We start from the raw sequence: 17,140 nt of genomic DNA on the forward strand, positions 1-17,140 counted from the left end.
AGCTGGCCATAGTTTGGTTGAAAAGCTGAGTGGAACAGAGGAAAAAGCCTCTGGCCAACATTTTTCAGCAGTTAAATGGGGTTTTTCCACTTTGGGGAGTTTGGGGAATAATAAAATGTTGGCAGACTTGACTTTTTCTACCTGCAGTAGATCCAATGTCATTTTTTCTTGTGACAAGTGATAAAGAATAAGGAAGCTCTGCTTGGCCTTCTTGTCTTCTAAGGCTGAGATCTGTGTAGTGTATTGCAGTTCTGTAGGATCATTCTGTTTAGCATTACCAAGCTATTTCTGTCTGCTTGTTTTATACAGCAGCTACAGTGTAGACCCTCTCGCCCTCACCTGTATTTGACATACTGTAATATGTTTCTTAATGAAAACCTACTTTGTGTTTTTCAAAATTAGCCTCAACTGAAATTTCAAGTTCCAGTAAAGTGTTAGCATAAGTGGTAAATTTAAAAACTTGGGTATTATTAAGGCACAGGACTGACTATAGACAGCAAGAAATATTTTTCCCATTGTGCTTGGTTATAGTTGCAGAAACAATGTTCTACTGTAACTTGATACATTTTTGCTTATTAGGAAAATTTTGAGTAACCGTTTAATCTTTTTTTGAAGCAGTATATAACTAAATGGTATTAGATCTTTCCATTGAAAAAAATCTTTGTCAATTATGTACTTTATACATTTAACTAGGGCTTATTAGAATTCAAAAGCATAAAATATTGTGCCCAGAAGATTTCTTGTTTATTAAAAGGTGAGTTCTGTGGAGTTCCTACATACTGGAAGGAAACATACATTTATTACATGTCTGCAACAAAGTTTCTTTGTAGGATGGTACCTACCAAGACTTCAGAGTTCAAACTGATTCACATGTTGTTCGTGGTTGAACAATCTGTTTTCCGTATCGCTAATAGCAATGGGGAAACAGATTTTATGGGGGTTTTTTAAGTGTATGATTTGAGGTTACACATTAAGGAATAGATTTTAATCTTTTGTTTTTCTGGAATATTTAAGGAATAAGACACCTAGTTTGTGGTGTGCTGTGACCCATGTTTTGAATATATGGGATAAATTATAAGTTGTCCTCAATTTCAGTTTCTTGAAGATGGGTTTCCTTCATCCTATATCAAGTATTTTCCTTCCTCTGTCTTTGTTTGTGGGCACTTATTCCTTTAAGAGGATTGCAAGGGAGAAACTGTACTCTATGCTTTTGCCCTTATTGTTGCAGCAGAAGAACAAGTAGTTGTGTGTTTAGCAAACACTTACGAGAAAGGTTAATAAAAGTTAATAATTGCCAAATGTATTTGATGGAAATTATTAGAACAATGAAATCAAGCTGGTGATATTGTTTAAAAATACTAGGGGATGGACAGAAATGAAAATATAGAACAGATATGATTCAGAAATTAAAACTTGTTTTCTCAGGTGTGTATTCTTTGATTTAAGTAAACCATTAAACCTATTACTTACCCACTGGTCAGAGAATAACCCTCGGTCTAGGACCTCAGTACAGACCTGAGGATCATGAAATCTCCATTTTAACCTCTCTCAGAATGTTCCTTACACCAACTCATTCTCCTCTGGCTATTTTGTGAATCTAGCCCTTTAAAAATGGCCAGAACAAAATGTTTTCAGTCGAATAAAATGTTTAATTTAATCTGAAATGGACTTCAATTTGCCAAATTTGTCTGGAATTTTTCAAATTTGATTTGGGTGCTATTGTTTTTTTTAATTGCCAAATCAGTGATTTGCCCAGCTCTAGCTCCAACCTATTCTGTCATCCAGCTAACTATAATTCCCATTGGCATCTCCCTGGAACTTGTCATTTTGGGCAAAATTCTCTGCAGAGGAGCCCAAGTTGAGATCAGCATCTCCACTCTCTTGCATCTTGCAGCTTGTCTACACAGGGATATGCAGGGTAAGCATGGATGTGAATTTAAAGCGCACTAGTGATTTCTCACTAACTCCCTGTGTGGATTCTCTTACTTCACACTAGAAGCGCCTTTGCACTTTGCATTTACACCCTAAATTACTCTGCACTAAGTTCCTTGTATAGACAAGCACTTAGTGTCCTAATAAGGTGATTAAAGAACATCAGGCCTTTAGTAAATTCCTTGACCCTGAGAACCAGGGATTTGAATCTCTTCTGCTGGGGTTACCCCTCATTTTACCTAATCTCATATATCCCTGTTTGATTTTGACAAAAAGGGAAAAAAATACGGTAAAAGCTAAAAATCACAATAAAAGCAGTCGTTTTCAGAAAATGATTTTCAAGTTGACTGTTTCCATTTAATCATAAAATATTAAGATATCTTCGCCAAACATATTTCATATTGCAAAACATACATCTCACTGCTAAATACTCAAATCACAAAAGAAACGACCATTGAAAATGCAGTGATTTCACACTTTCCTTCTTTGCCCCTTCCCAACTTACTGACAACCCCATATAATTGTACATGATCAGTCTTTGATGGATGTTTCATAGGAATGTAGATTGGTGATATGATTCTGCAGTATACTCTTCTAAAACAGGTGTGCTATAAATCTGAAGACCTGTTGTGGAATTCATGTAATTTTTTTTCTTTTCTAAATTGACATTGATTATATAAAATTCATTTTGGTTATTAATATGCAAGGTTTAATTTAGAAAGCATGTGTTACTTCCCCGACCTTGTACCATCCCACGCACCCACCCTACTCTTCAAATAAAGGAGTTCCTTTTCCCATCCACCCTTTAGTCTGCATTGTGGTGTTTTTTCTTGGCTGAGGAGAGCTGGATGAGACTGTTTGGAGCTAACAATGCTAATCCTACAGTAGCTCAGATCTAGGGATTATTACAGAATGACATCCTTCCCACTAGAGGCCAGTACGGGTTGGGATGAGAAAAATCTCGATACTGAGTGAATATGACTCAGATGTCGCAATGTATATTGCTTCAGGGCCAACATAACAGACCCTCTTCTGTAGCTTTCACAAACTGTAGTTGCTCAAGAGTTATTTTTCTTGTGTGTGGACAATCCCATTTTTTGACTTCTTTCTTTGAACAAGTTGTGTCATCTTAGATGTGGTAACCCATGACTGCAGTTAATTGAACGTGTCTGCTTCTACTTTTCAAGCAATTTCTCAAGTATTTGAAAAAGATGTCAAACTTACCTTTTTACTAAACTCTTACTCATTTCTAATATCAAATTTATTGATATTAGAAATATTTAGTGTTTTCACGTTAATATATTGGAATATAGTAGTGCTCTTAAAAACAGCAATGTTACGATCTCTACAAGATTGGATTTAATAGGGAATATGGTAAATTGCCTTAACCAAGAATTAGAACTGTAACCTTTCCATTGCATACAGAATACCATTGCTTGTGTCTTTCATATGAATTAAGTGCTCACAATAGGTGTGACTGATAAGTCTTGAAGACTGATGTTTTCATCTGTTGAATGGGTACAGCATAGACAGTTACACTGCAAAGTTCCCCAAATGGTCCTGAAAATGTAGGTCAGTCTTTGCCTTGAAGTACCAGCTTTAGGGATGAGTGTATTTCATTCTTCAACCTGCTGATCCTCTAAGTTTCTAACAAAGGCAAGCAAAGGTGCCATTTGTGAAACATTTTCACACTGGCCATTAAAGAGAGGAATGATGCTCCAGTGTTAGGGCAATAGTCAGAGACTTGGGATCAAGTCTGCCATAGACTTTTTCTGTGACCTTAGACAAGTCACTTAGCCTTTCTGTGCCTCAGTTCAACATTAGAAAATGGGTAATATAGTATTCTCCTATGTCAAAGGAGAGATGTGAGGATAAATATATTTTAAATTTGTGAAGCCCTTAGATACTATAGTAATGAGGGCCAGAGATAAAACATATGTTTTTAAATCTCCCCCCCAAACCAAAAAAGAAAAAGAAAAAAAAAAACGGGACAGGGGAATCTCCTTTTATTCTTTCAGCTAGTATTTTTAAAAACAGGTGGATTTTCATTTCCCTTGGTTATGTCCATAAGAGAAACTGAGCAAATGTAAAACCTGTCTTCAAACCTTGTCAACAATTTTCTTAAGTTTTTTTTGTGGCTTCTTCCTTTATAGTGTATATATATCTCATGTTACATACTAAGCAAACAGATAGTGATGAGACAAGGAAGACTTTTTAAAAAATGCTTTCTCCTGACACTCATAAAAAGAAAGTTATATTGAATTAATTTTATTATGAGGCTTAAGTTCAGAATCTATTAGATTGTGTAAAGCTTTTAACTTGGAAAGCCATTGATTTTGCTATTGTTAGCTCTGTGTAAAGTGTTTGGGATGTTTGGAGTATCTGATTGTTAAAGCTGAAGTAAGGTTTTAGAAAGTGCATTGGATTGACTCTGACAGTGTACTTGGAGGTAGTGTGTTATTTTAATTGTTTTGTGGAAGTGCAATAATCTGAATATTAAAGACGCAGGTATTAATACTGACCATTTAAAAGATTAAAACCTGATACTTTTTAGGTAAAGTTTGCAAGTCTACACATCAAGTTATTGCCCATTGTCATCTTCCTCATAATATTTTAAACTTTTCTTGTGTTTGCTCGGACCGTAGCCAGCATCTTCCTCGTACTTTATGGGGCAGCCCCCTGGTACCTTTCCTTTGACTGAGAGCCTAGATTTGGCCTATTTCTGACTCCCTTGAGAGTAAATGAAAGGGTTATTCATCACAATGACCATGAGTATCCTCTTATTAAAGTCAGCAATTTTAAATTCATGTATTTTTTTTTTTAAAAATCCTGTTTTTTAGAGAATAATACAATTTTAATCAGTCTAAATACATTGACAGCTATGTTGTTGCACAGTATTTAGTGTAGCTAGATCAGATTTTTCTAGTTTTATTCCAGCTTTATGTTGGAGGACCAGAAGTTGGTCTTTAAATAACGAAAGGAGTACTTGTGGCACCTTAGAGACTAACCAATTTATTTGAGCATGAGCTTTCGTGAGCTACAGCTCACTTCATCAGATGTACATCTGATGAAGTGAGCTGTAGCTCACGAAAGCTCATGCTCAAATAAATTGGTTAGTCTCTAAGGTGCCACAAGTACTCCTTTTCTTTTTGCGAATACAGACTAACACAGCTGTTCCTCTGAAACCTGTCTTTAAGTAACAGCACTGAAAGACCAGAGCTTGGAAGAGAGAATTGGTCATTCTTTTTCTAGAATTCTTAATGGAGATTTGTACAGCCTATTTGCATTACCATCTGGACTTCAGAGTTACAACATGTGTTTGTAATTGCAAATATAACTGTATTTTCCAATTAATTCATTTTATTTAACAAGCTGGTATTCTTTAGAGAATAGTATGTTCTAAAATAGTTGTTTATAATTTTCAATACAATTTTTTGAAACAATATCAGGTTTGTAGTATTAATAGTACAAATATGTATCTCCTACGTAGTGTTTTGAAAAATGAGACCACCCAGCACATATACAACATTGTGGTAAGTTTTAAAATGTGGTATTGTAAATGATCTGCCCTCAATTCCAGGATTTGGAATACTATTAAACATGAACTGAAAATATTTTTTTTTCTTGGATGGGATCTCTTTTACTTTTTAAAGGTAGTCTGGCTATTTTTTCCTCCTTCTTCAGCTTGTATTTTTCCTTAGAAATATCAGGAATTGCAAGTTTTGTTATCTTTGGGGAGGACTTACTGTTTGACTCAAATTTTTGACTTTTTCAGTCAAACTCTTACTGTTTGACTTTGCCCATCTACATCTCCCACGTTATGTAGTGGAAGGGGGAGCATATGACCCTCCAAGGTGTTTTTTATATATATACATATATACTGCAAAATAGGTAATGTACTTAGTTAATTCAAGTGAATTAGACTTGGCCATCCTGTAAAAAAGTAGCATGATGAATACGAAAACTACTAATTCCATAGTGGAATAAACAGTGGAGCAAGTAGAAATCATTTCTTGCTGGTACACTGCACTCATAGGAGGAACATAAGGGGGAGGCATGTGACCTCCCCATGTGATTCCTCCCCAGCCTGGCCCCTCCCCGTGATCCACATCCATCCCACAGTTACCTGGGGGAGGGGGTCTGACTGTCCTCCTCCTGCTGTGCCGTAGACGTCTGCTGTACAGATCCCAGGCAGGAGGACTCAGGAGACACAGCTGCATGGAAGGCCTGGGGCAGAGCTGGAAGCGGTACAGCCACCCCGGAGGAGCGTGAAAGGAGATGTGGTTTCTGTTGCTACAGAACAGTTGTCTACATTAGATTGAATGACTCTGGAAAGCAGGGTGGTTTGATTTTTAAATCAAGGCAATTTAAATCCTGATTTAAATCACCAAGTTGAAATCCTTGATTTAAATAGTCGATGTCAATCAGGTTTTCCATTTGCACTTTAGTTACTTTCTAAACAAAGTTGCATTCTCATTGGTCGGTATAACCATTAAAACATGTTCACTTCCAACTAAATAAAGCCTTTGTGCTAGATTTTGTACATCTTTTTGCTACCTAAGAGAGTATACTGTAACTATATACATTTATTTAAGCAACTGTATAGCTTAATATTTTCAGATTCTTATTAATTGTACATTTTAATATGTTAGAAAATTAGTGAATAACATATTGCTTATTTCTAACAACAAAAAACTAATTTTTTTGTCATGATTTGTGTCAAACTGGATTAGGATGGTAACTGGAATTTAATTAAATGCACAAAACAGCATATAAAATTTATTTTTATTAAAACAACCTTAAATGTTGTGGGCACAAACTTCTCTTATCAGGACATAGTTCACATTTACAACTAACTGGTTTAATAAAGAAACAGAGGTATTAACTGCAGTCAGTGAATAAAATTGATTATTTCAGGTGAGCCTGGGAAGAATTTCAAACATGCCTAATTTCAGGTTTCAGAGGAACAGCCGTGTTAGTCTGTATTCGCAAAAAGAAAAGGAGTACTTGTGGCACCTTAGAGACTAACCAATTTATTTGAGCATGAGCTTTCGTGAGCTACAGCTCACTTCATCAGATGTATACTGTGGAAACTGCAGCAGACTTTATATACACACAGAGAATATGAAACAATACCTCCTCCCACCCCACTGTCCTGCTGGTAATAGCTTATCTAAAGTGATCAACAGGTGGGCCATTTCCAGCACAAATCCAGGTTTTCTCACCCTCCACCCCCCCACACAAATTCACTCTCCTGCTGGTGCTAGCCCATCCAAAGTGACAACTCTTTACATAATCAAGTCGGGCTATTTCCTGCATAGATCCAGGTTTTCTCACATCCCCACCCCCACCCCCACACACACACAAACTCACTCTCCTGCTGGTAATAGCTCATCTAAACTGACCACTCTCCAAGTTTAAATCCAAGTTAAACCAGAATATCGGGGGGGGGGGAGGGGTAGGAAAAAACAAGAGGAAACAGGCTACCTTGCATAATGACTTAGCCACTCCCAGTCTCTATTTAAGCCTAAATTAATAGTATCCAATTTGCAAATGAATTCCAATTCAGCAGTTTCTCGCTGGAGTCTGGATTTGAAGTTTTTTTGTTTTAAGATAGCGACCTTCATGTCTGTGATTGCGTGACCAGAGAGATTGAAGTGTTCTCCGACTGGTTTATGAATGTTAGAATTCTTGACATCTGATTTGTGTCCATTTATTCTTTTACGTAGAGACTGTCCAGTTTGACCAATGTACATGGCAGAGGGGCATTGCTGGCACATGATGGCATATATCACATTGGTGGATGTGCAGGTGAACGAGCCTCTGATAGTGTGGCTGATGTTATTAGGCCCTGTGATGGTGTCCCCTGAATAGATATGTGGGCACAATTGGCAACGGGCTTTGTTGCAAGGATAAGTTCCTGGGTTAGTGGTTCTGTTGTGTGGTATGTGGTTGTTGGTGAGTATTTGCTTCAGGTTGCGGGGCTGTCTGTAGGCAAGGACTGGCCTGTCTCCCAAGACTTGTGAGAGTGTTGGGTCATCCTTTAGGATAGGTTGTAGATCCTTAATAATGCGTTGGAGGGGTTTTAGTTGGGGGCTGAAGGTGACCGCTAGTGGCGTTCTGTTATTTTCTTTGTTAGGCCTGTCCTGTAGTAGGTAACTTCTGGGAACTCTTCTGGCTCTATCAATCTGTTTCTTTACTTCTGCAGGTGGGTATTGTAGTTGTAAGAAAGCTTGACAGAGATCTTGTAGGTGTTTGTCTCTGTCTGAGGGGTTGGAGCAAATGCGGTTGTATCGCAGAGCTTGGCTGTAGACGATGGATCGTGTGGTGTGGTCAGGATGAAAGCTGGAGGCATGCAGGTAGGAATAGCGGTCAGTAGGTTTCCGGTATAGGGTGGTGTTTATGTGGCCATTGTTTATTAGCACTGTAGTGTCCAGGAAGTGGATCTCTTGTGTGGACTGGACCAGGCTGAGGTTGGTGGTGGGATGGAAATTGTTGAAATCATGGTGGAATTCCTCAAGGGCTTCTTTTCCATGGGTCCAGATGATGAAGATGTCATCAATATAGCGCAAGTAGAGTAGGGGCTTTAGGGGACGAGAGCTGAGGAAGCGTTGTTCTAAATCAGCCATAAAAATGTTGGCATACTGTGGGGCCATGTGGGTACCCATAGCAGTGCCTAAGTGAAAGTGACTGGAGCTTAAGTTCCTACTTGCCTAAGTCTGCTGAAAATGAGACAACAGTCTCCTAAGTTACTTGGGCTGTGTTTCACACTTCTAAAACTAGTAAATCTCAATCCCTCCCTCTTTGTTTTTATGCATAGGCTGAAAGAGAGAGACAAGTTGTCCTGCATTTTGAATTCCCAATTGATTTCTCAACTTCGAGTGAATTAGTCCACATGAAGAAAATAGTCTTTCTATGCCTGCAAAAGAGGCTACAGCTGTCAGAAGCCAGTTTAGCACTTGAGCATGATATGGTTCCAGGTGCTTAGCTACTGACTTCCACCTGTTTGAGTGGTGAGACTTTCTTTAAAACATCAGCAAACATATACTTCTTGAATGGTTCACCTCAAGCCCTGAAATTTATTATGGTTGGTGTGACTTGAAGGGTGACTATTAGATGCCCATGTCATAGCAGCTGCATCTTCTTCAGCAGTTAGGAATCTACTCTAGTACTTTGGATTGAGAATATTGGCAAGAAAATGAGGTGGAGTAAGTGCTTGACCTATCTGCTTCTTTCCTGCCTACAATTTAACATTGTTCTTGAGTATTTCTTTCTTCAGTGTCCTTTCCAAATTTCAACAGTATCAGCAGTACAGCAGCAATCTTTCTGCAGTTTGTTCAAGGCTATGGAAATAGGTTTCAGTGTATTCAGCATGTCTTCTATATTTCTCTTTAGTGCAATGTTGGCTGCTTTGTCTGTGATAGTTCCCTCTATTTTGTCACAATTTTCTTGATAAGTTGTCATCAAAATAGGCCAGTTCTTAATAAATAGCTCAAAACATTGAGCCACTGAGTTCCATTGTACATCTTGGGGGAGAAATAGTTTGGATCTTATTGCTCTCCCATGAAGCTGAAATAAAGTGGTTGTTACAGAAGTAGTTTTCAATTTCAACAATATTTTCCTTTATTCCTGGAGTTTTACATAAGTCTTTGGCTAAAATATACATCAGATGAGGTCTGCACCCATATGTTGTGAGTTTCAGGTTCCCTCCATTATCTTCTAGATTTCTTCTCATCTTTGCTACATTTGCAGCATTCTGGGATAAAGCTACACACTTGATACTTTAATATTTGTTCACAGTTTTATAGTTTTTACTGCTCCTTCTTTTTAGTATTCTGCTGTATAGTCATTCCCTGATGTATCAGTTGTTTCTGTAAGATAGAACTTCTGTAAGATAGAACATCTTCTGTTGTCAGACAAGTACAACAGGATCATTGTGTACATTGCTTCATCCATCAAGACTCAGATTAACGCATTTCCCATCAATGTTTTTTGCACGCTGTTCAATTTCTTTGTCATACACTCTATCCAGCAAACTTCCAGCAGTGTCTGCTTTACTGGGTGGAGTGTAGCCTGGTCGTAATGATTGAACCATGTCAATGAAATGTTTTGTTCTGAACAAGATGAAAGGGGGGAATTTGTTGCATAAATGAACCGAGCAATCTTTTCATCTATGGAGTCTTGCTGAAATTTGCTTGTCCTGATTACAATGCATCCATGGTTTTACTGGATGATGAAGACAGTACTTTTTTTATTTTTATTTTTTTGGATACAGGTAACTTACTGTCTGATGTGTGTTTAGTTGCTGTGCTGCTGGTGGTACACATTGCAGATGGTGGACGTTCATAATCCCTTATGTCTAAGAAGGACCCTGAAACAAAATGGTAAAGGAAGTCGCTCACTGAATATTACTCAGTACACTGCTTTAAAAAAGTGATTGTGAATACAAGATTCCTCCTAGTGCAACTCTTTGTACCACCTTTTAAATGATAAAATTTATTCTAAACCAGGTTTTATAGGGAAGATAATTAATAAATATATAGATTATCTAAATCTATTTAAATCCTTATCTCTAGCAGCATACCAAACAGGTTGAAAAAATGGTTTTAAAAGTTAAAATTCATAAGTGTCTAATAGAACTTTATTTGTAAACAGGAAATCTTCACCTAGGATGTTTGATTATATTGAGCAATAAAAAATAATTTCAGAAGTCCAGCAGAAACAGTAATAATATAGTTGATAAATATTCCTACAACAAATTAATATGCCAATTATATTTGCATTCAAACATTTTGAAATTCATAAGTAATCTACCCAAAATACAATTTTATTACAATAACTTGTCATAGATTATCATTTATTAGCATACTAGGACATGGAAGGCAGTCCATAAGAATGATGCAAAAATAAGTTTACTAACCAGTTGATTCAGATTGTTCAGCCATGCCCACATAATCATCTTCAGGTCATTTACTTCTGAGGAGTATTTTTCATGATGGTGTTTCATTCTGTCAGTTAGGACTTGCATCTATGTGGCACATGTTCCTGTTTTACCCAATGGTAGAGGAGTTTCTTGAAAATATTCCTGAGTAGGGTCTTTCTTATGACCTGCAGCCAAGGCAGTTTTTTCCTCCAGTTCCCAGGTGTTGAAATCAAGACTAGAGGCTGCATTCTGAAGAATACTGTTCCTTCTTCCCACAGGGTCCTGCTTGAACGCCAGTATTGCTCCTTTCTTTTTGCACACTTTGTTTCTTCTCCCTTGTTACATAAACTGGATCCTCTGCTCCCCAATTCTTCACCCTGGGGGAAAACAACAAACTAAAAACTATGGAAGACTTCTGCTCGTGTAACCCAAATGCCTTTTTGAACTGCGGTATTTTATTTATTTAGAGACAGAGAGGGAAGCAGATGAGAAATTAATGGATCTGTTTGTATCTCCTTCTGTGTACACATGCAAGGAGACTGAGCAAAGCCGTTTACCTGAAGTGCCTAGAACCATCCAAAGCAGGGCTTGTAGTTACTGGGCAGGTTAGTGCTCTTCCATGAACTGGAGAGTAAGCTTCTGTGATGAGTTGACTCATAAATTTTCATAATTTTGAGAACTGAGCCAGTCAGGGAGTAAGCTATAAAATAGGAGTAAGAGACTGAGGTGGATGATCCTGATGTGATACATGATGGGGTCTCCTGGAGTAAGAGGCCAGGTCCCAATGCCTGTGATCACTTTGCCAGTCTTTTGCACCCAGTAGCGCTGTCCCTGGGTCCCCCCCCAGGATCAAGCCCTTACTACAGTTCATGACCTATTGTGCCATATTCTTAAAGCTTGATCTCAAAAATTAAATGTTTTTCCTCTGATTTTTTCTTTATTTAGAAAAGCATCCTTTAACTCAAAATGTTTGATGGTGACAGTCATAGATTCAACATATTTTTTTATTAAATTCAGATTTCATTTTAAACAGGTTTATTTTCAAAAAGAAAAGCTCATTATAATTTACATAAAATAAAAAGTCAGATTTAAATTTTAAAAAATCCAACTTAAAAAAAATCTACCCTCCTGGAGAGAGAACTACCTATTTGTCATTACAATTCGTCATCCCTCTAGGCCAGAGTAGAAGCATGTGGTAGGACAGAATTAGAAGATAGCAGCTAACAGTAATATCGATTCTGTGGATAAAACTTCATTTGCTGCTATTTTATTTTTATTTAGCACTAAATTCATTTAAAAAATAAAGTTTCTGTTATCCTGGCTGAAATCTGGAATAATATACTATGTTATAGAAATGAGTGCTATGCACAAATTAAAGACACACTACTCACGGTGAAATTGTGCTGTGCATTAGAAAAGGAGGAATAAACTAGTATTGAGTGACATGAATAAAAGCAGAACAGTTTGTGTCAAAGCTCATTGTATAATTCCTTCCAGTACACCCACATTTAGTATTTACTGAACAAAGATTAAGGGCAACAAATTGAAACATAAATATTCACTTCTTTGAAAAACATTTTTCTGCGAATTATTACTTGCCAAGTCTTTGACTTTGAAGATAAATGTCCTGTCTTAAAAAAAAAAATTAAGAAAAGAAATAGAAACAAACTGTTAATGATTAGTAAAACATTTTTCTATCTTTGTGTATAAAAAGATTTAAAGCGATTTCAGTAATATATTACTAGCAAGTACTCTTTGCGGTATTAAATGATGGTGGCAGTAGTTTACTCCACAAACCTTTTTTTACCTCTCCACCACCCCCGTCTCTGCATGTTGATTTAGTTTTGTTTGAGTAGACTTAATTTGAGCTGCTAAAATATTTTGTTAATTTTAAGAACATGGGAGCAAAGGTAATATAATTCTGTAATTATATATGAAGCAAAGTGCTTGAAACAGAGGTGAGATTAAAAATGAGTAATCAGCATCTTTTATTCATCTTCAGATAGCCCACATCTGTATCACAAGTAGTATTGAAGATTTGTAGGTCACTTTTTTTCTGACAAAGAATACCTAAGCTCTTCTAACAGGTCCGGTTAAGACTTTGGAAATTTGTGTGTTCTTGCAGCTGGAATGTATGACTAACTATGGCTTTTATTTCAGAAGTTACAACTGCTTGGCTTTCTTTCCACTGAGTATATTTTTGATCAAAAGGTTAACATCAAGTGGCTGCCTTCATTTTAAGCCTAGCTCTTCAGTTTATAGAGTATTATTGGTTCCTTTAGGGACAAGCAATAAATACATTGTTTCAAGTTCAACAGAAGAGAAGTAATTGGAAAATGAGCTTCATAATCATCTTGATATAAAATGACACCTTGAGCCATTAAGCACTTGTGTAAAGTATTCTCATTGTTTTAAAAGCAGACTCCTTTGGCTGAAATAATACAGTTTTAATTCAGAGCATAAAGAGGATCTCATTCTGTGCTGTATGTGGTACTAAGCAACTTAACCTCCCTATGAGGCTATTAGGAATCAAACATTGTCAGACAAAACAGAATTTGTGTGACCTTAGCAAGTATCATAGCTATATGTTCTATTGTTTTTGCAATATCATGGAAACTAAAATTTCTGGGTTTAAGGGAATGTAAATATTCAGTCTGTTTTCTTTCAGAAAAGAAATGAGGAAATATCATTTATGATTTATTAATGTCTGGTTTCCCTCAGCAAACTGGTGGGAAGAGGAGGGAATTTGGTTTCTCATTTGGGAGTTGCCCCTGAATATTGAGAAATCCCATCTTACTGAGCAGTGCTTAGGGCCTAGCAAGTTTTGTCTTCTGGCTATTAGGTGTCAGTTAAAAAAATTCAGAAAAGGAACAACCTGAACTTGAGAAGAAGATTTGGGCATCACTGCTTACAGCTCAATGAAGATATTTGCTTGTTGTTCAGTTGCAGTCGGAATAACAAATATGTGAAGTCCTTATCTTTCAAACACCTACATGCATGCTCAACCTCACTTTTGGACTGCTCACTGTAGTAAAATTAAGTATGTCTTTGTAGGATCGGGACTTTAGTTTGCATAAGCAACAGGATGGAGAAAAATATAATGCTTATGGCTTACTCCCAACTGGAATACTTTGGTCATCCCATCTTTAAAAGGATATTTCAGAGTTTTTCTAAAGGTGGGGGGAGAGGGCTAGAAAAAGGTCACAAAAATGACATGGGGCATGGAAACACTTTCATATGAAGAGAGATTGAAAAGATTAGATTTGTTTACCTTAGAAAAGAGACATCAAAAAAGTATATAAAACAATTAATGGAATAGAGGAGGTAGATGGGACATTTCTGTTTTCTCCCTGTCTTACGAGAAAGGGGACAGTCAATTAAATTGAAAAGCAACAAATTCAAAAGTGAAAACCAAGAAATATTTTTTGCATAAATCTGAATTAGATCACTGATGTTGTTGAGTCGAAAAAATTAATAGAATTCAAAAAGAGCTTAGATATTTATATGCATAACAAGAATATCCAGAGGTTTTATAGTTAATACTAGCAAATTTTAGAGGCAATATTAAATCTCATGCTACCAGGTTTTATGCCAAACTCTAACTATTAAAAATTAGGATGACACCTAATGTGGGAGGTAGGTTATTCAGCATCTGCCTAATACAGTGTTTCTTGCAAGCTCATCTGAAGCCTCTGGTGCTGGCCATCATCAGAAATCACTGGACTAGATGGTTTGTGGATCTGATCAAGTATGGCAATTTCTGTGTTCCTGTAACACAGCGCTGGGGGGCAAAAAGTAGGGGAAAAAATCTAGTGTGTTTTAAAAATGTGTTTAATTGTATGTGGGACTGCAAACACTAAAATGCCTTAATCATATTCATATGGTTAGCCCTAGTGCAGGGCAGAGTTAAAGTTGTTTGGGTGCTTCATATGTGCTTATTTTAATATGTTTGGGTTTCTTTTAAGTGTATCCTTAATTCTAAATTTTGTGGATTTGTAATGCTTGGTTTTAGAATAATTGCAGCACCTTGGAGGGTAAAAAAAATAAAATACTGGTACATACTCTTCAACTTAACTATATCTTAATGTAAGTGTTTTTTTTTTTGGGGGGGGGGGAAGGGATAAGGGAGTACATATGATAAATTCCATCTGCTTTTAAACTTATTGAGTTTCTTTCAGTTGCCAAACTCTTATTTTCAGTTGCTCAGAGCTTTTACCCAAAACATATCTTTTGGACTGAAGTTCCTATTTAGTCTCAAAATTAGAACTTTGTTTTTGTTTTTGCATTGTTGATGATACAGCTGTTAGGCTATTTTTTAAATTATCCAAATGTGTACAGGGAGGAGTCTGAAGGCAAAAGTATGTTGTTTTTCATCTGCTAAAAAATGTTTGTCTTTTTTGTGGTTAAATAACTCATATTTATTTTAACGTTTTAAAACTTGGCCAGTGCATGATCCTGAATAAGGAGTGCATGCTTTGTCTGCTTTGAAGAAATTTGGTTTTGAAATAATGTGGTATTTGGCTCATGTGAGGTACATTTCCTAAACTTTGGAAAGACTTACCAGATTGTAAGACTCACTGTTCAAACCTAATAACTGATAGCCAAGGTGATTCTGCTCTACTTCAGAATCATTGGAGGAAGTTTGGAGCCCTTTTTTACTTACACAGCAAGTTCAATATGTCCTCTGATTTGTCTGCCTTCAGAATGGGGGTTGCGTGTTCCCTACTGCAATCACTGTCAAGTCCCTCTGCCAGTTTCAAAATCAGCTTGTTACACTCCGCCCCCGCCCCTCCCCCCCCCCGGCAATCTTACTGGATTTAATGTATAATGATGTGAAGGGGGGACAGACTGATAACTTCCGCATTAATTCACTGGAGTTGTCGAGGCAGTTTCCAGTTTACTGTACAGTTAATACTAAAAATTAAATGTACTTTATGGTGATTAGTTATTTTATTACAATTGAGTATGTTCTATTCTGGCAATGAAATAACATGGTTAGATGACTCCACATACCTTCAGTGACCCATTTACTTTTTACCTTCAACCATTGTTGGGCATATCTTTGTAAAAAGTCTCCAAATTTCCTTCTTCCTCCTCCCACAACATAACATAGAATTATTGGTTTGCATTCCATGTTTAAAAAATATGGAGAAAAGAACCTGTGAGTTGTTATCCTGTTACTGTGAAATAGATAAATAAGATAAACCAAGTGGAAAAATGAAATGAAATGGAGAAAATCTGTATTTTGAATCAACTATTGTGGATTGTGCTTTTTAAATTTTTACATTGTATAGGGCAGGGGTGGCCAAACTGCGGCTCGCGAGCCACGTGTGGCTCTTTGACAGTTAAAATGCAGCTCGTGGAGCACTCCCTATCTCTCCCCCCATTCTCCCCCTACCAGACTGGGGGCGGGGAGCTCAGGGCTTCTGCCCTGCGGCAGGGCGGTGGGGCTTCAGCCCCGTGGGGCATGTCTGCTGCGGCTTGGGGCTTCAGCCTTGTCAGGTGCCTACTGCAGGGTAGAAGCCTTGTACCCCAGCAGGCACGCCCAGCTAGCGAACTTTTTAAGATTATTGTATGAGACTCGGAGGATCAGTAAGTTTGGCCACGCCTGGTATAGAACATAACTTCAGACCTTATTTTGCAGAAGGTACAGTAATTTCAGGGGTAATGTCTTAGAATCTCTTCCATAAAACACATGATTGGAACTTTGTCAGAAAATATGAAGGCTAAGAGAACCCCATTTTACTTTGATTTTTTACAATAAGGCAAGGGATCCAGTGTTCCTAAAGTGATCATGTTTATAAGCATCCACAAGCCCTAATGTAGAACTGACACTTAATACCTCTATTCGTGAGGCTGAACACTTAGAATATTTTATTGCTAGCTTACTAAATTAATTTTATATTTGCACTGACCAGGTGCAGGGTCTAGGTTCTTTTCTGATAGCCTTTAAATTTCTCTTTGAATATGTCATAGTGGATCCCAGTGTACATGCACATGTGCCTCATTCATGCAGGTTTGGAATCTTTCAAATGACAGCGTCCATCAGGGCAGTCTGTGTGCCCTTTGCCTCTTTGTGCTCCAGTATGAGGGCAGAAAATGTCGAGGTCCCGTCACCCTCCCTCAGTTCCCTTTTACAGTTCATGGCTTCAAGATGGAACCTGAATGGTGTCCAGTCCACTCTGTTTCTCAAGCTTCAAACCCAACTTTACTCTGAAGAAATTCCTGTTCACTCCTATTATTTAAATTTATTACTTTTTTTTTTTTTTTGCTGGTCCAAAAGAC

At 37.2% G+C, this 17,140-nt stretch overlaps 1 protein-coding gene across 2 annotated transcripts in view; it reads left to right on the forward strand.

Annotated features, from left to right (window-relative positions):
- VTA1 (vesicle trafficking 1) overlaps window positions 1-17,140 on the forward strand; it is an 85,179-nt gene that overhangs the window by 4,457 nt on the left and 63,582 nt on the right. The window contains exon 2 of one of the 2 annotated variants that reach the window (XM_048844367.2): window positions 10,208-10,316. The exons of the other annotated variant lie outside the window; for it this stretch is intronic. Within the exon in view, the coding sequence (XP_048700324.1) occupies window positions 10,265-10,316 (52 nt within the window). The 5' untranslated portion in view covers window positions 10,208-10,264. The remainder of the gene's footprint in view (window positions 1-10,207; window positions 10,317-17,140) is intronic. 2 annotated transcript variants of the gene reach the window in all.

Source organism: Caretta caretta, chromosome 3, assembly GCF_965140235.1.
Source record: "Caretta caretta isolate rCarCar2 chromosome 3, rCarCar1.hap1, whole genome shotgun sequence".
NCBI lineage: Eukaryota > Metazoa > Chordata > Testudines > Cheloniidae > Caretta > Caretta caretta.